This window comes from Danio rerio, chromosome 9 (genome assembly GCF_049306965.1).
Source record: "Danio rerio strain Tuebingen ecotype United States chromosome 9, GRCz12tu, whole genome shotgun sequence".
Taxonomy (NCBI): Eukaryota; Metazoa; Chordata; class Actinopteri; order Cypriniformes; family Danionidae; genus Danio; species Danio rerio.
In genome coordinates, this window is record NC_133184.1 from 24,700,467 (window position 1) to 24,726,451 (window position 25,985).

General features: G+C 35.2%; 1 protein-coding gene across 6 annotated transcripts in view; it reads right to left on the minus strand.

Moving 5' to 3' along the window:
• The window catches only part of lypd6 (LY6/PLAUR domain containing 6), a 50,194-nt gene that overhangs the window by 14,285 nt on the left and 9,924 nt on the right, over positions 1–25,985 (minus strand). For 4 of the 6 annotated variants that reach the window (XR_012384928.1, XR_012384930.1, XR_012384929.1 and 1 more), the window contains 1 exon segment: positions 4,363–4,525. Coding sequence is in view for 2 of the 6 variants with exons in the window: in NM_001004670.1 (NP_001004670.1) it covers positions 4,363–4,480 (118 nt within the window). In the remaining 4 variants the exon portion in view is untranslated. 6 annotated transcript variants of the gene reach the window in all.

Here is a 25,985-nt window from a genome sequence, read left to right on the forward strand (position 1 = left end):
TGGCAGAGATTCTTACATTTTTAAATAAATGACACTCAGAGAATGGGTTTACAAATGATCTAATTAATACAAACACCTGCCAAAAACACTGAGACCATCAAATCTAGTGTTCTTCAACCAGTATAGTTAATTCTTACACATTAAAGTCCTTGGAAAACAGTTTGCTTTTTCTGCAGATCCTCGATAAGATTAAAGAAAGCACATGAAACAGAATTCTGTGTTTACATTATTAAGAGAAAAACCTTTTGTTGACCTCATGCAGCAAATTTTTCAAGAATCCGATCAAGTGACCATTTTAAACAAGCCATTCATTCATCCATCCATCCAGACAGTCTCGATGTGTTATTACTCCTGAGCTCTCGAAATAGCTCTGTATATACAATAGAGCTTTAAAGTTCATTTGTAGTCTACAGTCTCTACTGCTAAATCTCCCAAATTCCTGTGACTCTTATGAAAACAAAATAATTAATACAGACACAACTTACATGCTTAAAGAGGTGAGAGAAACATTTTTCTGTAGTGGCATATTTTTTGACCTTTGGATGTCAATACTATCATAACATTATTTTATAGTCATGCCTTGTCTGTTTAATTCTTTAAAGTCAAAGAAGGAGAAAACTAAATATTTAACAAACCCAATGTTAACATGCAGCTTTTTAAAACTAGCCACTTTTTGATTGTCACCGTGTTTTGTTGTACATGCAAACACACTCGTTGTAAAGTAGCACTAACCACACTTAAGTAGGTGGAGTGTGTTTTGTTTTCTAAATGATCTCCTGGGGTTTTAAATCCACACTTGCCATCTGGAGAGCAGGAACCAAAATGAACTCCATAATGATAATAAATCCTCTGCATCAATACGCAACAGCTGGATATCAGCAGGTCAGGGAAATGGTGCCGGTACACAAACTACTTTAAGATCTCACAAGAGCAGGTTTGTTTTAACCTCACACACACACATACTCAATCCCCACTGGGCCACTGAGCAGATACGGATGTCTCCAGCTGTACAGAGGAGAGCGACACACAGCTAAAGGGATTTTGGGAGGTCCTACTCACTGCGATGAAAGAGTTTGGGATTTTACAGATTAATTCTCACAACAGATCTGCAACCAGCCTCTAGTCTTTTTAATTATGACCAAAATTTACTTGAACATTAGCTCATGTTGTTACAATAATGCCCCAAGACCGTTGTTCATCTTCTAAACACAAATTAAAATATTCTAGATGAAATCTGAGAGATTCTCCATCCTCCATATAGACAGCAGCAGCCATGAGACTGTCAAAGTCCTGAAAGGAACCAAAACATTCTCAAAACGCTCCCCAAAAACTGTTAAAATGATGTTTATGTCATTAATTACAAGCGATTCAATACTTGAATGTTTCCTTGCTTATCTGAAGTGGGAGAGAAGACAAAGGTGAACAAAAACATATTTACAAGTTGTTGTTTTTTTCCACACAAAAGAATTCTTGGAGCTTTGTACAATTACAGTTGAACACAGAAGTCCTGTTTCGACAATGATTTTGGTCCAGAGTTTTTGGACTCTGAACATTTCACAAAAAAAGCTTTCAGATTTCATCTAAAATATCTTAATTTGTGTTGTGAAGATGAATAAATGTCTCAGAGGATTAGCACAACATGACTGAGAAATTAATAACAAATTACATTTCTGGTGGAGAACAAATTCTTTAAACTTGAATATATATACATATAAAAGAGTGATAGCCTGCATGATCTTGGCTCTTCAAGTGACAGTAGTCACTGACTTGGAATTTTTGAATCAGCACCACAAACACCACAGTGTGTTCTACTAAAGTAAAAATAAATATTAAATCATGATTAAATTAAATTATTTAATAGTCTATTCCCTCTTAGCTTGCCATAAGTGAGGGTGTGAAAATAGACAGTCTCATTTCTTTCACTTAAAACTTCCTAAAATATTTTGTATAAAATTTACAATACTCAGCATTATGGAGTACAGCCCACTGTGAAAATGAATATTTTTATCCATTTCTCAGTGATATAGGCAATGTATTTTGGTGCCTTTAAACAAAATAGATTTATTAAACAGATATAATTATTAAAATAATATTTTTGTCACCGAACATATTTAGACATTGAAAGATAATACAATTAAACTCAAGCCCAAAAAATTACAACCTACAAAGTTTCAACTAAATTTCTCAACTTTTTGTGACTTTATTTTTCCTCTTCTTTTAATTTAATATTTTTCTATAACATATAAATTTGCCTGTACTAGTTTTTGGACCGTTATTGTAAGTTATTTTGCTAGATAAGCTCCATATTTGGCTTCAGTACTGACTAATGCAATGTATATGCACATATATAATATTGTATAGCTTCCTATTAAAAATATGATTTTAAAAGAGGGGGTTTACTTGCATATGCTGAGCTCTGAATGTTTTTGTGTAAAAGTTGTATTCACATTCCACTGCCATACACTCTGAACAATTGATTTCACATCAGTGGCCTCAATGTGCAGTCCACGAGTGTTGAATAAAGGTCTTCATACTACCTCATACAATCACTGCTACACAACCCCTGAACAACACCATATCCATATCCAATCTAGAACACCACATTATTACAGAAATAAATCTGCACCGAATACCCTGAAGATCCAGCAGCTTTACAAAGCCTTTAAGAAGAGTGATTTCTTTTTTTTTTTTAAATTTGACATAAATTAATTTATATAACTACTAACTCATTCATTCATTCATTCATTTTCTATTTGGCTTAGTCTCTTTATAAATCTGTAATTTGATGACAGCAAAATGAATTGCCAACTTATCTAGCATATGTTTTATGCAGCGGATGCCCTTCAAGCTGCAACACATAACTGGAAAACACCAATACACTCTCATTCACATACATACACTATGGACAGTTAGCTCAACCAATTCACCTATAGTGCATGTCTTTGGACTTGCGGGGGAAACCAGAGCACCTGGAGGAAACCCACACCAACACGGGGAGAACATGCAAACTCCACACAGGAATGCCAACTGACCAAGCTGAGGTTCGAACCAGCAACCTTCTTGCTGTGAGGAAATAGTGCTACTCCCTGCACCACCAAACTACTTTAACTTCAACATGTAAATCCGGAGAAAATTTTCAAGTGGTCTTTTCATTTTAACCATAGCTGTATTATACATTCTTGGAATGTTGTTTTACACAATTAAACATAACAAAATAGGTTGGGATCAACAAAAGTAATCGATTAACAAACTGAGAGTTCACTTACTGGTCTGTTTTTAAAGTCTTATAAGTAGGCCCACATGAAAATCTTGGTGTGCAAAAATCTAGGATTTGCGCAGATTTTTAGCCCATCAATGAGTCTATGTATTTACTTGTGTAAATGTTTTTAAATGTATATTTATTCAGTTTTTAAATTAATTTCAGTAAAATTATTGACTAATATGACAATATTCATATGATTTATTTACAATACAGTTTGTAAAGTAATTTTTGTCTTTTAATAGATATATTATAAAAGAGAGACTTGCTTTGTTTACTCAGTGTTTCGAATTGAATTTGCATTGTAAACATTAAACAAATGTAAAACCAAGCAGCAACCTCCCGCTCTCCCTCATGAATCAAATAAGGAAGTAACTGAAACTGCAATTTAACGAAATTCTACTAGTCCTGGCTGCATAATTGAGCACATTTCTATTAAGCCCACTGTTAAAATGGCCAACTTTACAGCAGAAAAAAGGTGTTTTCAGGTCACTAAAAGATGTCACGCTTCTTTTGCATTCTTCAGAAACCTATGGGTGACATCACAGATATTATGTCCACAACTTTTACAGTCTATGGGTGAAATGGTATTATTTTTTATTTCATATATTATGTTTTTAGTTACGATACTTGCAAAATCGCTCTGTATAAATCTGCAGATATTTTACAAAATTCTATGCAGAAATAGCAAAAAATGTCTGCAGATTCTGTCTGGCCTTAAGTTCATTAATTCATTCATTCATTTTCTTTTTGGCTCAGTCCTTTTATTAATCTGGGGTCGCCACAACGAAATTAACCACCAACTTATCCAGCATATGTTTTACACAGTGGATGCCCTTCCAGCTGCAACCCATCACTGGGAAATACTTATAAGTTATCTTTTAAAAATAATATTTATTTCCAAAACCCAACTTGTACTCTATAATAAATAAAGCGACATTACTGACTAATCAGCATCAAGCATCAGAATGGTCCTTCTGAAGGATCTTCAGTAGCCATAACTGAAAACTTATACAACACTTTTGTTCCTCCCTTAACAAAACCAAACAAACATGAATTACATTCATATCATCTTCAAGACTTTGGCAGAAAGAAAGACTTACTTGAAGGATGGAGGAAAATGATGTCTTTTTCGGTGAAGTCGCGTGATTGAACGGCTTTGATCCAGCCGGTAATGGCGGTCAGCATCAGACCCCAGGCCATGAGAGGCCAGGGCTCCATAATGGAGGAAAACTCACATGAGCAGATCCGGATCCAGCACGACTCCTGTCACACAAAACAAGCACTTATTAAGACAATACGCTCACGCTAAACAACAGAACTCTTAAATCCCAAATAAACTAAGCCTAACCAGGGATCTGCTGAAGACAGAAAGGAAACACCACAGGATTACAGCCGCTCAAAAGCAGTGTTATCCCTCTCCAAAACACCGGACACAAAGACACATGCTTGTTATTCCAGCAAGTGCTTCATTATATCAATGACAATGTCAGAGTCTGCCAATGTCCTGACCCTCGACAACACTGACCCTCTTAGTCGCTTGCTTTGCTTTTTGGCAGCGGAACAAACACTCATCTGTTGTTTTCAATTATTGCATGCCTTGCTCACAATAAAGCATCTATGATAAACACTACTAAATAGGTAGTCATAAATATATCCATTCCATTAAATAGTATCATAGACTATAACTTTTGCGTGCGTCATGTGGCATATTTTTAAAAGATTGCATTATAATGGCCATTAGGGAAAAAAAGTACTTAGGCCAGTTTTATTTATAAGCAAACAATATTAAGATAACATAATAGTTTACCATGCGCAATTTATTTTGAATTAAATAGAGTAACAATGGTTGTAAAATGAGACGGATGCGTGCTGCTTTTTGATACGATTCATGTTCAACAAAAAAATCCCTCTGGAAGACTGAAATAAGCCTGGAGAAAAGCACATGGCTTAAACACAGAGCTCTGAGGTTTACATTACTGAAACGAAAGCTGGGCCAGATTACACATTTTTCTGAAGTGCTTGACTAAACCGCTTTGTGTGCTTTCTTCAGCGAGTCAAATGGCGAGCCAGACAGAAATCAATCCATTCATTTTGGTGAATCAATTTCTCTAACTTTGTTTACGACTTCAAATGTAATTCCCCGTTACAAAAAGCTGACTCATAAACTCCAGAAGAGAGAGAGATATTCAGTTTAAGAAAGTACTCTAGACACTACATTGAACCTGCGGTAAAACATTCAACTACAAAGTGCCTGTTTAAAGATTTGCTTCATTTGCAGCATATCAGATTAAAACGCCAACCTTAAGACTTATGAGAATTACTAAAGGCAATAAGCAGTTCAAAAGTTGAGGCAAGTTTTGATTAACAGTTGCAGAAATTCAATGTTTCTGCCAGATTTTTTAAATTATTTTTTTTTACATCAGTTTATCCATTGACCAATCAGAACAAGGATATTCCTAAATCACGTTTCTTCAGATATCTACAGGTAAGAAGCCTGATGAAAAGGTATATTTAGCACACTTTCAGCTCCCGCAAGCAGATGGATTGAGGAGATGTTTGACTTAACTGTATATGAGGGTGGTCTGATATCAAAAGTGTACAGTCTGATTCAAAGAGCAGCCGCACCATCTTTAGATTTTTTTAAACCGTGGGAAGATGACTTAGGAAATATAATCCCAGAGACAATCTGGCAATCAACAAATAAGCAAATTCACTCAACATCTATCTGTGTCAAACACTGTCTATTACAATTTAAGATAATTCGTAGGCCTCATTTTTCTAAAAGGAAATTGTCAAGAATATGCGCAGAAATTGATCTAGGTGCCACATAGATGAGGCCACCTTGGGCCAAATCCCCTTAACCAAACACATTTAGCATACAATTTATTCATTCATTTTCCTTTGGCTTAATCCCTTATTTATCAGGGGTCACCACAGCGGAATGAACTGCTAACTATTTCAGCATGTTTTGCTCAACAGATGCCCTTCCAGCCATAACCCATAACTGGGAAACACCCATACACTTTCACATTCACACACTCATACACTACGGCCAATTTTGTTTACCCAATTCACTTAAAGCGCATGTCCTTGGACTGTGGGGGAAACTGGAGCACCAGGAGGAAACTCACGCAAACACGGGAAGAACTCCACACACAGTGGGAAGATGATTTAGGAAATATAATTCCAGAAAGTCTGGCAATCAACAAATAAGCAAATTCACTCAACATCTATCTGCGTCAAACACTGTCTATTACAATTTAAGATAACTCATAGGCCTCATTTTTCTAAAAGGAAATCGTCAAGAATATTCCCAGAATTTGATCCAACATGTTCTACAGTAGGTGCCACCAGGGCCGGAGTGGGACACCTTTTCAGCTCTGGAGTTTCAAGCCTCAGACCGGCCCACCTCAGTTCACGACAGACTATATTAAAATAAGCAAATAAATAAATATTTCCATATCAGTTTCTAATGACACTATCACGTCTTTTTTTTTTTTTTTTTTTGAGAAAACAGCTGCTTTAGAACTTCAAATGTTCAACAATCCTAACAGTATTATATGTCTTATCAATAAAAATGAAAACACTAAACAGAACAATTATTGTTATTATTATTATTACTAATATAATAATAACATTTAACTTTATCATGAGATAAAACTGAATGTTTTTACTATAGTAATACAATACATCATGCCAAATTACAACATTCAACCCTAAAATAATTACATTAACATAACATGTCAGTGAAATATTATTACTTCTGTGTAATAACAGTCACCCTAAAATGCATAGCAACATAATTGTATCTATTATTATTATGATTATTATTAACACTTAATGTTATCATGAAATAGTTAACATTAAGTATTAAGTAACATTAAGTTAACATTAAGTATGTTCGCAAGTAAATAAATACTTATTATATTATTCAATTATTTCACCTTATTTTGGTAATTACAAATTTTTCTTACAATAAAGTGTAACCATAATTGTTCAATAACAGTTTATTCCAGTGTTTTCTCAATTTAACACACATTTTTCTCTTAAACAATTCAAATTAGTCACAACTTAGTGCAATCAATGTTCAGTATTTTAACAAAATTGATTAGCGTTCAAATGGCAAAAATAATGGCAGTAAACTGCTGAAATGTTTGGAGAACGTTGAGCTCTTGACCTCTCAGACAGTGGACTGCACAGCGCAGCCATGATCCATAGCATCAGGTTTCCTCAAAGTGATCCTTTTCTCCACTCGAGGTCTGAGGCGGCATTGAAAAGCAGCACAGAAGCAGATATCAGCTTTCGTTTTTAGCTGCACATCAGGCCCACAAGCTGCTCACTGACTGGGAATGTCAACAAACAATTTAAGTATGTTTTGACACACCTTTGATTAATGTGGTGACCTCAATAATAAGTTAAGTGTGAAAGTAATGAATTGGATTTACCCCTGGGCTCTCAGCATTATATAAGTAAGAGTGAATCAGCAGAAATGTGTTTCATGTTGATGTTAAACACCTACAGGAAGAACAGGGCAGCATGATGAATCCTTTAAATCAAACAACAAGGTGTCATGATAAATAAAAAGTCATTCAGATAATGACAAAAATTTGTGCAATCATAGTTTCAACAAAAGAATGTGGATTAAAGGGAGAGTTATAAAGAATTTAAGAAAATATTTCTGCACTTGTGTTCCAGAGGATAAAAGTTGAACTTATTTTTCCCCAATGACCATAATTAAACTGAGATGTGCTGTGTGTGTTTGCTGGTGTCTTTATTGGTCTATGCTTATTATGGATGGATCATTAAATGTGGCTTTAACTGCCAGAAAAATGTGATATTCTTTGTGAGAAATTCACTGAATCATTCATTTGAACGATTCATTCAAAATGGCTGTTTCATTTAGAAATTAAGCAAATGACAGTCATTACGAATCAAATACTGAATCATTAGTTCAACTCATTATTGAAAAACAGATTCATTTAGGAAAGAGATGCAGCAATGCTCTGCTCTATTGTCTGTCACTATTTTGCAGCTATAAAAACAATCAACTACAACAACTAAAAATGAATATATAGTTTTTAAAATGTATTATTAAATTCAGGGTTAGGGGTTAGAAACAACATTCACTTGAACTAAAATCAATATCACATGTGTGATTATTTATGCCCAATCTCTTTAATTCAGGAAAACAGCACTCTTACTTGTGTATTTTACCCTAACCCTAATTTATTTTAAATAATATGTTATAAATATCTCCTAACCCTAAAATAAATAATATCTTATTAAAAGAACTCCTAATGTCTGCTTGCTACATCGTACTTACGTCTAGACAATTTTAAAGGGCATAAACAATAACAATGGTCCTAACATATTTTTAATTTCCATAGCTTCCAAGAATCCAAAAAGGTCCACATACTGACAAATAATGTTATGACAGTTGTTTTAATGTTAAGTCATGATTAAATTGCTTCTTGTTATAGTTATGGAATAGTTTGACAACAAGCAGGGAATGTCCATGGGCCAATAACATCGCCATACTGAAATGGCCTATAAAAACAAAACTCCTAGCCCTAACCGAGTCCTATGTTCTAAAAATAACGAAAAAAAACCCATCACCATAACTGCATCATATTTTATATAAAAGAAAAACTCCCAACCCTTACCTAACAGTAACTTAACTTGTTATTGTAACTTATCTTGTTACAGTATTTAAATTTACAGCTACATTGTAACAAAAATATAGAAAAAAAATAACAACCCAAAATTGTATTTTATGATGAACTGTTACACTGAAATGCCAAATAAACAAAAGCATATGCAAGGCTGTTTATTACATAAGTATCTTGCTGATGAACATCATTATTAACTGAGACCTGCAAGTGAAATGAGTTGCAAACTAATCTGAAGCACTGATAACATCAGCCCTGCATGAGAGCAGGACATGAAGACGGAATGAGTTAAGAGAAAGCCTTGACTAACAAAAAGACATCCTATTGATAAGAAAACATGGATTCAGTTTCAACACACATGCAGGTGTCCTCAGACCAGAGACTCTTCTTCAGCTTTATCTCTTATCGAGGAGTCTAATGTCTCAAATCATCAACCCAGCAGCTGCACAGGAGACACGTCTGACTGAATGAGGGATAAGAGATACTAAGAGATCTTATTCTTAAATACACAGCCATTTAACCGTTTTTTTTTTTTCAATTTAATTCAATTCATCTTTATTTCTATTGTGCTTTTACAATTTAGTTTGTGTCAAAGCAGCTTCACATAGATTATAGTGACAGTGTCAGTTCAGTTTTTAGAGTTGAAGTTCAGTTTGGTTCAGTTCAGTGTGGTTTAATTTTCACTGCTGAGAGTCCAAACACTGAAGAGCAAATCCCTCAATGCACAGCTCTACAAGTCCTGAACCATGCAAGACAGTGGCGACAGTGACAAGGAGAAAACCTTGAGAGAAACCAGGTTCAGTTGGGCACGGCCATTTCTCCTATGGTCAAACATCTTGTGCAGAGCTGCAGTCTAGGCGCCGGATGAGAGCAGCAACAACAGCAAGATTACTTTTAGTTTAAAGCTTTATTAATCTCTTTAGGGGCTCAGCACAGTGGGTAGCACTGTCACCTGACAGCAAGAGGGTCGCTGGTTCAAGCCTTGGCTGGGTCAGGTGGCATTTCTGTATGGAGTTTGCATGTTCTCCCCGTGTTGGTGTGGGTTTCCTCCGGGTGCTCCGGCTTCCTCCACAAGTCCAAAGACATGCACTATAGGGGAACTGGGTAAGCTAAATTGTCCGTAGTGTATGTGTGTGAATGTGAAAATGTATGGGTGTTTCCCAGTGATGGGTTACAGCTGGAAAGGCACCCGCTGAATAATCACCTTGGGGCAATTCTGACATGGTGGTGCTTAACATATAACAAGAATGATACACTTAATAGAATAAACACTAACACTTAACATCAAGTTCACAAACAAAAACTGAAAAGAAAAAAAAAAAACAAATTAAAAATTAAAAAATAATTTATAAAAAATAATAATAATGAATAATAATTAATCCACCGATTAACTACACTTATTATGAAACGGAATATCTTCAGGCACAAAAGTAAATTCATAACGATTTGTGGAACATCTTATTGTCCGTAGATGTCGCCCAAGGGTCATCCACTCAAAATATTTGTTGAATGGGTGTCAGCTATCTCATATTATTTTATGTGCCATCCTCAACCCCTGCTGTTTTTAAATAGGATGCTAAAATTAAGATGAGTCTTTTTAATTTTTTTATTTTTAAATATGTAAAAATGCTCTAAATCTATGGAAGGGATTAAACGTATAATGATTAAATGATTTTTAAAAGCTGTCATTTTGAACTTTATGAATCAAAACGTCACTAAAAATGTCACTAGCATTAATATGAGATGGGGGAAATACATTGCGCACTATGGCTGCCACAGTGAAAGAAGTCCCGCTTTCAGGCCTAGAATAGCCAATCATCAATCTTAATAGCTCGGCAGTTCTTTGGGGGAGGGGTCTCTGGACAATTCCTTTCATTTCGCGACTGCCAGTTGTCTGGGCTGTATTTGACTGAAGAAATCATTTTGCATTTCAAATCTGTTTCAACATTGACACAGAAATGAATTACTTTTCAAAATATATTATGATAAAACCAGATATTTTACAGTTAGAATATTGCAGTGTTACTAAATTTCTAGGCTTCAAATTTTTGCAGTGCACATGAAGGACATTTTAATAATAATTACAATAATTACATTTTAAGTGTTGACATTATAATCACAATAATGACGACTCATGCCAGTGAAATATTTAATTGAATACTTCTCAGTTTCTAAACAAGGCGCATGATAATTAATCTGACATTCAAAGGCAAACTTCCAGACCGATCAGGAAGTGCCTGAGGTTGAACTTCAGTGCCCTGATCTCCTGTAAAGCTGTGCCAGGCCTCTGCCATGAGCAAAAGCTGTCATCAAAGCCTACACGTCTGCAGACTCGCTCTGGAAAATGGAAACTGCGGTTGTCGGTTTGTTTGAGTAGACTCTTCTGTTGTTTGGAGAGTGTTGAAGAGGATCACGCTGCATTAAACAGAACTGGTGAGCAAACACTCCAGCAAAACATGAACCTGCTTCAAGAGCAAAGCCACCTTTTGCACTTGCTTAATTGTATGTCTCCCTTTATGGCGGTTCCTGACTCTTTTAATGCACACGTTATTGAAGCAAGTTACCACAGAGGTATGAGTATGTCTGTGTATGCCACCACTTGAACATTTAAAGGTGCTATAGGGTGTCATAGAGTCTAGGCTAAATGATAATTATAATCATAAAAAGTTTTTACACATGCAGGAATGAATATCGACCTCAGCATAAATAAATGAGTTTTTGAACTTTATTAGCTTCTTTTCACTCCAAAAAGAAATAGGATAGGATAGGATAAACTTTATTTGTCCCCCAGAGGAAATTTGTCTTGGGCTAAAAAGGTGCTACAACATTGGTCTCAACAAACAGTATAAATAAATAAAACAAAACAATTAAGAACAAACAGTTAAGAACATACATTGTGTTAAGAATAAGACCATATATAAGTATAAATATATAAAACACAGAACCCAGTCAAGAGCTAACGTACTACAGAAGCAGTGTTATTGGTAGAATTCAACAGTTTTATCGAGGTAGGAACAAACGAAAGCTTCAGTCTATTAGTTTTACACATTGGCATTCTCAGTCTTTTTCCTGATGGTAAAAGCTGATATTCACTGAAAAGGGGTGATGAATCCGTGCTAATACATACTGCTCTTCTCAAAGCCGCCTGTTCATATAGAGTAGTAATGACATGAAGAGCTATGCTGTCACAACCAGCGATCGCTTCCCAGAGGATCGCTGGTTCTCACATGAACTCTCAGAACTACATTTCCGCATTCCCCAGGACTACACATTCATACATGCACTGCTCCCAAACACGCACGCCTGCTCACTCATGTATCCTGATTGCAAGCACCAGCTGAACCTTGTTCAGAGACTGATTTGATTCCATTCTTTAGCCACTCTCTCACGCTACCAGTTTGCAGAGTCTTGTTTTCCTTGAGTTACATTACAACGCGTTTCCCTGTCTTGTTTCTCCGTGTCTCGATCCCAGCCTTGTACCTTTGTTGTACTGTTTTTAAATACAGTTAAAGAGACTTCATGCCTCTTTGGGGTGGCGCTGAATAAATGTATAATTTATAGTAGGCTTGAACGATGAATTGCAAGCAATTGTAGTGCACATTTGTCTATAAAGCCAGCTCTGTAATCAGCGGTGAATCTCCAGCACGTGTGTTAAGTTGGAGCAGAGTTTACTAGTCAAAGCCAAACCATGGCAAATATCATCATGCAATAGTCAAATTGTGAGTAATCATTCTGCAATACTGACAGCTGTTCACAGCTTCCCTGTAAAATACAGCCCTTTAAAGTAAATTTTGCCATTGTTTAACCTGACAGCATGAACAAATACCACATATAATGATATTTTACTAAAAACTTATTTCAAAGCTTTTAAATGAATTCCTTCAGTGAAATTATGTAGCTTCTTACACAGAATAAACCACACAACATGTTTCATAATAAATTGTAAATGTACTGCATCAGTGCATACTTTAATATAAGGAAAATTATAATGTGGTTGTTCTGTGAAACTTGCGCATTTAAGAAATAAAGCACTCTGGCCTTGGGAGAAAATGTATTATTAATCATGTTGCTGTACTTTCCTCACATGATGTGCAAGACAATCGCAGCTTTTGGTAAATCGTAAATGCAATTTTATGTTGAAATATCGGTCAGGCCTAATCTACTGTATATAGCTTGGATTTTGCTTCCGGGTCCAAGCGATCTATCAATATGGGAGACTCTTCAAACGGTAATAATGAAAGTTTACAAAGCGATGTAATATTTTTTTAAAAATCACAATCGCAATATATACAGTTGAAGTCAAAATTATCAACCCCGATGAATTATTGCCAGGTTTTTTTTTTTTTGTTTGCCCCAATTTCTGTTTAATGGAGAGAAGATTTTTTCAACACATTTCTAAACATATTAGTTTTAATAACTCATTTCTAATAACTGATTTATTTTACCTTTGCCATGATGATAGTAAATAATATTTGACTAGATATTTTTCAAGACACTTCTATACAGCTTAAAGTGACATTTAAAGGCTTAACTAGGTTAATTAGGTTAACTAGGCAGATTATGGTAATAAGGCAAGCTATTGTATAAAGATGGTTTGTTCTGTAGACGACTGAAAAATATATAGCTTAAGGAGGCTAATAATTTTGACCTTAAAATGTTTTCTAAAAAATTAAAAACTGCTTTTATTCTAGCTGAAATGAAAAAAAATAAGACTTTTTCCAGAAGGCAAAATATTATCAGACAACCTGTGAAAAACATCCTTGCTATGCTAAACATCAATTGGGAAGTGTTTAAAAAAGAAAAAAAAAAAATCAAAGGGGGCTAATAATTTTGACTTCAACTGTACATCGTGGTGATTTTGGAAAAGATTTAAATTTTTGGGCTGTGGACATATCGTGTTGAGTTAGTTTTAGAAATTAATAAAGCATCCAAGTTTATTTATTTTATATTTTCAACTGTATATCAATGCCTAATATCCGATGACCAGAAAGTGATTAATGTTTTATAAATTGATAGAATGTTGGTATTTGTGATGCAGCAAAACTGTTGTGTACACTATGATTTTATAGAAAATTCACTTTAATGTGTGATATGACTAAAAAGTGGTCATAAGCAAATATTTTCTCAGGACCCAAAAACATTATTCCGTAAGTCATAACTTATCAAGCGGATAAACTTTGATGAGATTAGTTACTTCATACCTGACTGCATTACCTGAGAGCTTTATAATGCTGATTTTGTTTTAAAAATAGTCCCCCATAAGGGGAAATTCCTCGTTGTTGTAAACTTATTATGAAACATTGTGGCTAATAAAAAGTGGCCTGTGGCGTTTATAATAAAATAAGTAATTAAAAATGCTTACAATTATGTTATTACAATATATTGGTTACAAAAGTTATTATGCTTACTGCAACTGCAACAGTTTGATCAAAATTAATCATAACTAAATAAAATAAACAATACACAAAACTTTCAAAATGTTTGCTCTGTCCTGAGAAATATATAGCTACATATTTTTGCACTGTATTTATTTTAAATAAAATGTAATTAAACACAGAGAGGTAGTATTGTGCATAAGTGTGCATCATGCAAAATTTCAGACAGTTCAGAGTAGTACAAACTAGAACGTGGAAGGATTAATAGGTTAAAGCTCAGAGAATTTTTTAGCATTGTAAAGTTAAGTGCTTATGGAAGAGGTGAATCGTGTCTTGTGAATATTGTGATGGATTTAGTGTTCCAGATGAATTGTTCAACAACCAAAGGACAGTGAAAAAAATGTACTGGAAAGTGATTTTATGCTGCTCTGTGATGATACGTATCATTCACTTATCAACCTCAGGCTTCTGAAGAGATCATTTGGATTGGACAGCTTAAACTGTACAGTTTAAAGTGCTTAGATTTATATTGTTTGACTGAAAACAAAAGCTGCACACGCAGCTTTAGTCATTTGACTGCAAGTGTTATGCAGCTTTTAAAAACTCAAAAAGTGGAGTTTATAGCACCTGTGATGATCCCCCAAGCAAGAAGGACTCCGAAATTTAAACTTCCTCTCAGTACAGCATGATACACGCAGTCATGTCATGTCATTACTGCAGGTCATGGCTAAATCAGACCCAGCGGGTTGGAAGAGGCCTTGGGGGAGGCTGGAGGCTCCAGCGGGTCAAGAGCCTGGAGCTGCGCCTGAGCCGCTGCCAGGTGAGTAAGACTAACTCAGGTCAGAAACATGATCTTCTGGGTTGTGAATCAGCCTGTGAATGGCAGTCGCTCCCATTAATGGAGGGAAAGAAATGCAAATCCTCTCTAGTGACTTCCAAAACTTGCTGGACCAGATTTAGCACAGGTTTGATAAATGAAAGAGGGAGAAGAGCGGCAGTGAAGGCACAAGCTGTGGCTGTGTGTTTTGCAGTCACCTACAAACAGGCGAATGACAGCATTTCATCTCAGAATACAACATTATACTTGAAACTGCACAATACAAAAGGTTTATTAAAAGAGGACAGTAGAAAAATGCCCTTCTATGCCATGACTGGACAACTGATAAAAATAATAATTATAGTTTAACTGCATATATAAATCCTTAAAAAAACACAGCAAAAATAGACAGAAAAAAATAGAAAATTGTTCATTTTCCTTCAACTTAGTCTTTATTTCAGAGGTCCCCACAGCAGAATGAACCACCAACTACTCCAGCATACGTTTTACGCATCAGATTCTCATCCAGCTGCAACCCAGTACTTGGAAACACACATTGATTTACACACACACACTCAAACACTACGGGCAATTGTTGTTTACCCAATTCACCTATAGGACATGTCTTTGGATTGTGGAGGAAAACGGATCACCCGGAGGAAACCCCCATGAAAATGGGGAGTAGTTCCACACAGAAATTATTTTTTTTGTTTTTGGTACAAAATTGATGTTACAAAATGAGAGTTTTCTGGACTCAGGAGCACCCGTGTCTGTTTGACGTTTCATACAGAAAGTAATTAGTTTATTATGAACTTAAGTTGAGGAGAAATGGCTAATTCCCTTTAGACCCAGGTGAGCAAATATGTACATTTTTTACCCCATTAAAGGCTTCTTTCTCATTATGTAGTTAATAACAAAAGATTTACTACGTGTTTTTGGCTGTGAGACGTAGTTTGGATGAAGTTGTCGGCGATTCTTTCTATTGTAAAGTAATGCAATGTGAAAGTCCCTGTCGCCGATCCATCTTGTAGTGTAAACAAAGCAGCGACGAAACGCAAGCCCAGATAGTCATGCAGTGTGAAAACATCTGTGAAACGACTACTCTAAAAATCATGCAGTCTGAACTCGGCATTAGAGTGTTTTCGTTTGGGTCCAACACAACTGCCCCTGTGGCTCAGTGGTACAAACACCAGTCTCTACGCCAGAGACCCGAGTTTAAGACCCGACCATGACATGGCCATTTCACTTTACTTCAGGACACATTAATGCCGCTCTATAAGTCTATTGGAGACATTTAGAAATATTCCTAGAAAATCTAATAAATGTTGCAGACATACTCGTTACACAAATCGCACTTCAGCAGAGTTTTTTTGAGCGCACAAGAAAATCTGCACTTGAGCAGCGTATATTTGAGGGGGTGTGAAAGAAGTTTTGTGCACAAACAGAGGAAATCAGCACGCAAGCAGAGATTTGCATGCTCGTATTACATAAATGTGATGTCGACAGGTAATACTGCACTCACAACATTTGTTATTGAAATAACGCAGTAGATAATTGGTAGATCTGTGTAAAAGGTCTGCCACCACAGCTGAAAAAATCCAAGAGGAAAGTCTTATGCCTTACCCAGTATATAAAAATACATTTAGATTTTTACTTTAATCATTAATATGACAAGACTTTCAGCCAGCACAGCAAACTGTTTCTGAAGACAATCACCTCCTGTACCTTTAACCATTTAATGAATCTTTATTCATGTTAACAAAAAACAAACATTTGTAAGACTCAATTTTAAAGATCATATGTATATTTACGTTAATATTTGATGCAATGTGTGGTGATAAATATTTGTTAAAGATTTGCTGTTTATAAATGTTTTTTCCAGTATGATTTTTAGTGAATTCTAAATATAGTGCCTTTATGGATGGTCACATTTTCCCCAAAGACATTTCATATAAAAGTATACAAAGGTCACACACACACACACACACACACACACACACACACGCACGCACACACACACACACACACACACACACACACACACACACACACACACACACACACACACACACACACACACACACACACACACACACACACACACACACACACACTCACCCAAAACCCAAATGTACAAGACTGTGTACTTAAAAGTACAGTTCACACAAAAATGAAAATCACCACATTTTCTCTTCCTCATGAGGTTTTAAAATTTTATGAGTTTCTTCTGTTGAACACAAAATAATTTTCACAAAAATATTTATAAATATGTTGGTTGCTGAGACCCACTGACTTCAAAAGTAGGTAGCAATTACTATGGAAGTCAATGAGTTCCAGCTACAGTACCAGCATTGTTGACATTTTCTGGGCTGCACCCTGAGCAATGAAATTTTTTAAATAAATTCAGCTATTAAAGAAATTTTTTAGGATGAGTTGAATTAATGTGAACAAATAATTTCAACAAAAACACATAAAATTGATTAACAACCTCAGGGCTCACAATAAGTCTTTTCAACCTGACTACTGCACTCTTTTGAATCCAATTATGGCCAGTTTGACCTGTAACATGAAAATCCTATCCAGAATTTGAACATATTATGAAGGTTAGGGAAGTTCAATGCAGTCTCAACAGAGCTGTTGTCACGAGCCAAATGGCATCCAGCAATGCCTGTGCCCTGCTGTGACCCGGCCAAAAGCAAGAGAATCACGACGGATCAGAATCACAGACCAGCTAATTGAAATCCTACATGCACACACTCACTAATCCGGGACTATCCGTTTGAAGTGGTCCGGTTCAACAGTATAATTTTAATCCCCTTTCAGACTCTTGATGCAATCAAAGATCCAAGGAATCAGTCATGTAGCTCAGAATAACACAATGGAAAAGCAGCCTCAAATAACTCAGATAATCAAGAAAACAAGACTCTGATAAAAATATCAATGATGGAACAAAAAATTATGTAGCGCGTATGCTATATGCATACGGTTTTTATTTATCGGGGCGACTCTTGAATATATCTATGTTAAGATGAGCAAGCTTTTAATATTTAAATTCATATATTTTTTATTTTGTTTAGGGGGAAAATGTTTCTCTGTATTTATGATATATAATTTTTAATGATTTGCAATGTGTTTGGATAACTACAGATGACTATATATTCAATTTACAATAAAATAGCAAAAAATTACATGTTTCAGAAATCCCTCACTCACTTCATTCAGCTTAATCCCTGATAAATCAGGGGTCGTCACAGTGGATGGTGTATGCAGCCCTTAGCCAGCTTAGTTAAACCCACGCAAACAAATGGAGAACATGCAAACTCCACACAGAAATGCCTCCTGGCCCAGCCGGGACTCAAACCAGCAACCGTCTTGCTGTGAGGCAACAGTGCTAACTACTCAGTCACCATGCCACCATGCCACTTTGATTCAGACATGTTCATATTCATTTTTAAACAACAAAATAACAATATTTTAACTTTAGAAGTGTTAAGAAAACAATATTTGGTGAAATAGCCCAGATTTTTAATCACAACAAATTAAAGATTCATGTAAAGTGTGATGTAAAAAACGATGTAATTTGTTATATGAAATATCAGAATATTATAAAAGCTATGCTTTACAGTAACCCTTAAATAGAGTCTTTTACCATGGCATCATCAGTATAGGTACATACAGTATATGACTGACAAAATTTATGGCTGACAAGATCATTGTAAGGAATGTTTGTTCATGTGATGAACAGCCTATTATAATCTGATCTCACTCTTTCCTCAGGCTTTCCTAAGGGGTCGTCACAGCGAAATGAACCGCCAATTACTCTGGAATATGTTTTACCTACAGATGCCCTTCCTGCCACAACCCTGCACTGAGAGTAGAACCCTTAGTGATGGGAAACACCCACACACTTACATTCATACACTATGATTTAGTTTATCCACCTAAAGCGCATGTCTTTGGACTTTGGAGGAAACCAGAGCACCTGAAGGAAACCCACACAGACACAGGGAAGTGAACCAGCAACCTTCTTGCTGTGAGGCAACTGTGCTAACCATTTAGCCACTGTGTCACCCATAATCTATGATCTATCGCCAATAATCTTTTTTTTTCTTTGTGATGTGTTGTCTTTACAAGGTCTGTTTTGCTGAGATTGAGCTAGGGCTGGGCCGATGAACAATATCATATCGAATCACAATAACATTTATGTCAATAACGATGATAAGCTCTGGACATTTTTATTTGATATTCATCCCAAGAGCCACCAGAAATATGCAACAACATGAATCTAAATATGTGTTGATATTAGACATTCAACGAATCTTTGGTTGCCGAAGATTATTGGCTGAAAATAGGTCATACTGCGTCACTCAGTATTGTTACTCAGTTTCCGCCTTAGGTCATGGTTATGATACTCTTTTAAAAGTGGAAGCATTAACAACTTATATTGACTTAAAATACAGTTGAAATCAGAATTATTAGCCGCCCTTTGAATTATTTACTTTTTTAAATATTTCCCAAATGAACAGAGCAAAGAAATTTCCACAGTATGTCTGATAATATTTAGGCCTCTATTTTGACGGTCCATGCGCAGAGCGCAAAACGCAGGGCGCAAACGCTTTCAGGGCTTGTCAGAACGCATTTTTGCTAATTTACGGACGGGAAAATCCGCTTTGCGCCGCGGCGCATGGTCTAAAAGGGTTGAGTTTATTTTCTTAATGAGTTATAGGTGTGTTTTGAGAATAAACCAATTAGAGTCTCATCTCCCATTCCCTTTAAGAGCCAGCAGCTTCGCGCCAAGAGCGCATTCGCTATTTACAGGATGTAAAGTAAGTCTAAGTGGAAAAACTGAGCATTTCACTAGCAAACAGTTCACAGTTGTTTTAAAAGAAAACTGTTAAACAGAGCATCTACTGCGTGAGAATGAGAGATAATGGATCACTTTCACTTTCGCTCTTGGATAGGGAAACCTTTACGCACAGACATAAATTAGTCTTTAAATAATTAATTGCGTTTGTTAAGCGCAAATATTCGTTTCAAAACTATTTCTAAATTCAGTTCTAATTTCCAGCAAACTAATAAATGAACAATATTAACGAAGTGTGTTCAAAAACCTGAGTTATATCCTAAAACACATGCTTTGCCCCAAACGGTCTAAAACATGACAGGTGGGCAAATCTAAGCTTGTTTTTAATAAAACAAATATAAATATGGATATAATAAATAATACTGCTAATAATAATAACATTATACAAAAGCAAATTGTTATGAATGAACTGAAAAAGCCTCCCGAGATGAAGAAGACATAAAAGCAGTAATTTTTCATATTTATGTAGGCTAGAAAATAATATGTTTTGTAATATTTTAATCCTTTATATTTATATCCTATATCTATTCTTATTATATCCTATATATATCCTTAATATTTAATTTTTTTTATATGTAAAGATATTTGCCTATTGCTCTCTTGTGTGTATTAAGCCATGTGTAAGCGAGGCGCAACTCTGTGCCAGAGTTTAGACCGGGTTTGTTTTGGTCTAATGAAAAATCTATTTTAGCTTCTCAAAATAGCGACGCGCCAGCAGTGCGCCTCAGAACGACTTCCTTTTTGGACCAGAACGCATATGGGCGTACATCCGAGCGCAAATGCATTTGCTATTTAAACAGCGTAGCGCAACACCTCAAAACGACTCTTGCGCCAAGCTGAAACTACCAAACAAGTATTGCGCCGCGCCTTGCGCCCCATTGCGCCGGGTGTATAATAGGGCCCTTATTCTTCTGGAGAAGGTCTTATTTGTTTTATTTGGGCTAAAAAAAAGGCAGTTTTGAATTTTTTAAACACCATTTTGTCAAAATTATTAGCCCCATTAAGCATTTTTTTTTTTGATTGTTTACAGAACAAACCATCATTATACAATAATTTGCCTAATTACCCTAACCTGCTTTTTTAACCTAATTAACCTAGTTAAGCCTTTAAATGTCATGTTAAGCTTTATAAAAGTGTCTTGAAAAATATCTAATGAAGCATTATTTACTGTCATCATGTTAAAGATAAAATAAATCAGTTATTAGAAACGAGTTATTAAAACTATTATGATTAGAAATGTGTTGAAAAAATCTTCTGTTAGAAATTGGGCGAAAAAATAAACAGGGGGGCTAATAATTCAGCGGTGCTAATAATTCAGGGAGTTTAATAATTCTGACTTCAACTGTATATATTGTTATCGTTCAATATAGAAAGTAGTTATAAAGATTGCATTTTTGCCATATCACCCAGCTCTAGCTTGAGCTGAACATACAGTAAGAACATCTGCATCTCCTCTCTCACTCATGTTCGTCCTGAAACTGAGGAAAAGTCTTTTCTCTCTCTGAAGACAGAATAATGTCTTGGTGTGGGGGGGATCAGACCAAAAGGGAATAAAATATTTTTGTGGCAGCTGTAGAAAACCAAGCGGGAGGGGAAAAGGGTAAGTTTGATTCCCTTGAACTTTGGGCCAGCAAAACCATAAGAGGGTAAGAAGGCAAATGGGGTTAAATGGGAATGTTCATGAAAGGATTTGCTGCATCTTTTGTCTTCTGAGCTCAGATGGTAAAACCTCAGATTCTACCAACAAGACATTCACAGTCTCACTGAGTTCAGTCAGGTGGGGTAACACACTACCCTCACTATCTGAACTGGGGGTTTTGTGCATGTTTACATGTAAACAACTGCAGTTCAGACATATTTGAAGATCACCTGACACTGGAGGAGCTCAATTCACTCAAAAGAAAAAAAAAAACATCCTTAGTAACATTAATTACAAACATAAGACCACTAAGCTCTGGCAGAAACTGAGGTGGTTGAAGTTGCATAAATAAAACATACATGGTCCTGCCAAATATTCAATAAAAAATATAGCCAATGTTTTTACACAACAGCCAACCTGTGGACAGCATCCAAGCCATAATGAAAAAAAACCTAGTGATTTAATTTTATTTTGTAAACATGACAAATTTGAGACAGCAGTTCATCAGAAAACATGGCATGAAAAACCTCTATCATTAGGCAACAGTGTGGGGCTTTTAAGCATTGAATGTGGGACGACAGGACTGTGTTTAAAAGAATTGTCAATAAAGACATTTGCGTCAATCTTAATGTCAGCCTCAGGCGGCACAGACCACCCAAAAGTGTAAACTATGACATCTGTTCAAACCTGGTATAAGGATGCAAATCATGTGATTTGGTTGATCACATCACAAGAAGACAAGGGAAACACTATCAAGTTTAAATGTGGTCAACTTTTGAGCTTATTCTAGATTTCTTTAAGGGCGAGGCTGCGAAGGTACGTGCTACATGTGTTATTTTCAAAACTTTTGATCAAATAATTTGAATAAGATGGTGCGGTTTATATACGGACTAGGGCTGGGGAGTAAATCAGGTTTGTACAATATGTTAAAAAAAAAAGAGTTTAAATTATTACTGTAAATTAATTGGTATTATACAAAACCATTTACATATACAGTAGTTCAAAAAATAGTTATGGACACAGAGGACGCTGCTGTGGGGAAACCGTTTAATCCAATTTGTCCGATGACAGGTCATGCTTTATATTATAGTCTTTATTATATAATAGTATTAATAATATGCATAGTTTTGAAGATGCTCTGATAGATACTGTACATGTGCTGCTGACAAGATACACTAAAAAACCATAAGGTACTTTAATTGAGCACAATTTACGGTCTCACTTTATATTAAGTGGCCTTAACTAATATGTAGTTATATGTAAACCTGTCCATAACCCAACCCCTATCCCAACTCAATAGCACCACAAGTGTTCTCAAATACATTATGAACACAGTAAGTACATTGTATTTATTTTTTGATGCAACTACATTGTAGTTAAGGACACTTAATATAAAGTGGGACCCAATTTACTACTGTTGAGCCAATTAATTGTAGTCACTTAATTTAGACAATACACACACACACACGCACACACGCACGCACCCACCCACGCACCCACGCACCCACGCACGCACGCACACACACACTCACACACACACACACACACACACACACACACACACACACACACACACACACGCACACACACACACACACACACAGCTCTGCATAATTGAGTACACCCATTTTGAAAATGAATATTTTGATCCATTTCTCGGTGAATATAGGCATTGTACTGTATTTGGTTGCATTTAAACAAAACAGATTTGTTAAACAGACATATTTATTCAAATTATATTTTAGTCACCAAACATATTTAAAAATTGAAAGATAAAACAATTAAATTCATGCAAAATATCGCAAAAGTAAAAATTTCAATCTACAAAATTTCAACAAAATGTTTCCATTTTTTTTGCTTTTCTTGATTTTTCCTCTTTTTTAAATTTGTATTTAATATTTTTCTATAACATATATATTTGGGTGTACTAGTTTTTGGAGCGTTATTGTAAGTTATTTTGCTAGATAAGCTCCAGATTAGGCTTCAGTACTGACTAATTTAATGTATATGCACAAATATAATATTGTACAGCTTCCTATTAAAAATATGAACATAAAAGAGGGATTTGTGAGGGGTGTACTTAAATATGAGCACTTAACATATAATGACACCGGAACCATACCTGCATTAATACAGATATGCAAGGAAAATAATATGTAAAGTGGTAACTTTTTTCTCTGAGCTGATAGCTGCAAAAGAGCTCAGAGGGTTTGCATAATCAGGCACAGAAGGAGAGCAGTGTGCAGTCTTTCTTATTTTTTCAAATGGCAAATTTTAATGGCTGTCTAGCTAGTGTGCTTCAATTACATTACCCATAATATTTCAAATTCAGGTCAATAGGTGGAGAGTAGGTGTAAAGAAGTCCTTTAATGACTGTTTGAATGCATTTGATCACATAAAAGGGTATACTATGAAAGAAATCCAGTCAAATGCGTTCTTCCAAAATGGCCTTTGAAATATTTCAGAGCATCACACACGTGCACACACAGACACACACACACAAACACACACACAATCTCAAGAAAAAAAGAGCAGGTTAAAAGGCACAGGATACACTTGCAGGATATGCTCTGTGCATTATCCAGAAGAATCCAGTCAGGAATTCTCATGGAGTAAAAGGAAAAAAAAACTTCAAAGGAAATGAAAAAGCTCTGGAGGCCTGCTGAGATACAGAATCTGCTGCTGATGCTGAGGAGAGACACACATAAAGTGCAAGACAACACTAAGATTGACTGCAAACATATGCGGTTCAAAGTAGAATGGCTAAAATAGCAGTCCAGACACGTGGATGTAATGGCCTTACCTTTTTTTTAAATCTTCTAATCTAGAATATGGCAATCATTTTAACACGTGAAGGGAAAAACAAGCACTCTCTCAGAAATACCTTATGGCATATACAGTGTTTTTATTGTAAAATAATTTCTTTCTATGTGTAGTTCAACATTTTATTTTAGTCGAAAGTCTTAGTCTTTTAGTCTAAAAGATTACATTTGCTTGAAATAAATTAAATATCATTATGAAGCCCTTAGTAATCTAAAAAGAAACAGAAAGCCTTTAATGGGCCGGTATAAGATTCTGAGGGTATGATTGTCTTGGATAAAAGTATCACGGTTTTACGATTTCATGGTGTTGTGATTACTACTTTAAAATAGGGTTTTCCCCATTGAACACAATATATTTTAGTTTAGGAAACATTTAAAATATTTTGCCTTTTGTTATTTTAAACATAACAATCTAAACAATTGAAATCAATCACTGACTATCTTCATTAGTCAAAAACACAGATTTATTAACAACTTGAAAAGGAGTCTTTAGGTATCTTTTTTTTTTATTATTTGGATTGAAGTAAAGCCACTGCACTCGTCAGGTCTATAGCATGCAAGTGACTTGTTTTACAAACAATGTCTGAAATTGTGGGCAGACCAGCAGCATTTGATTTGGAGGCTCATTTTGCTGTAGGCAAGGCAAGGCAAGGCACAATTTTAAACAACCGTAGTTGATCCAAAGTGCTTTACAATAAAATACACTAGACCATAAAACTAAAAAAAAAAAAAAAAACTGGTATTAAAAATACAAAGAAATATATTTAAAAGTAATACTAAAATACAAATAAAAAAAAATAGATATTGTAGATATTGTTGCCCTAAATACCTAATGAAATGGTCATAAAACACATTAAAAAAACAAAACAACTTACGAATACCTTAGGAATGTAAATTATATAACGTTCCTAAGGTACATAAACTTAGACGTAAAACATAAACGTAAAAGAAAATGTTTGTGGTTTTAAAACCTTGACTTTTCCAAACCGTGGTATACCTTGAAATTGATTACTGTCCCATGCCTTTAAATCCAAAAAAAAAAGTTTAATGCTTAAAATAATAAAGACAATTCTAATATTATCCAGATTTTTTCAAATATAACATTCACATTTTTTAATATGTTTTATGGTTAATGAAATAACCCTCACCAAGGCTACACTTACTGGATTAAACATTAAACTATAGAACCTTATATACATAAAAAGCTCTAAATAAATACTAAAAATAATATGTGAAAATAACACTTTGTTTTGTGGATTTCATCACAAAAAATATTAGCTAACATGAACTAACAATGGAAAATACAGGGTTTATTAATTAAATAAAAAAGTAATACTTTACTAGACTCCAGAGATATATTATTAACATTAGTTAATTCACTGTGATCAAACCCAAAATCATTTTTACTAACATTAATAAAATAAATAAATTTATCAGCAAACATATAATGCACATTGTTTATTCATTCATTTTCAGCTTGGTCCCTTTATTAATCCAGGGTCACCACATCAAAATGAACCACCAACTTATCCAGCAT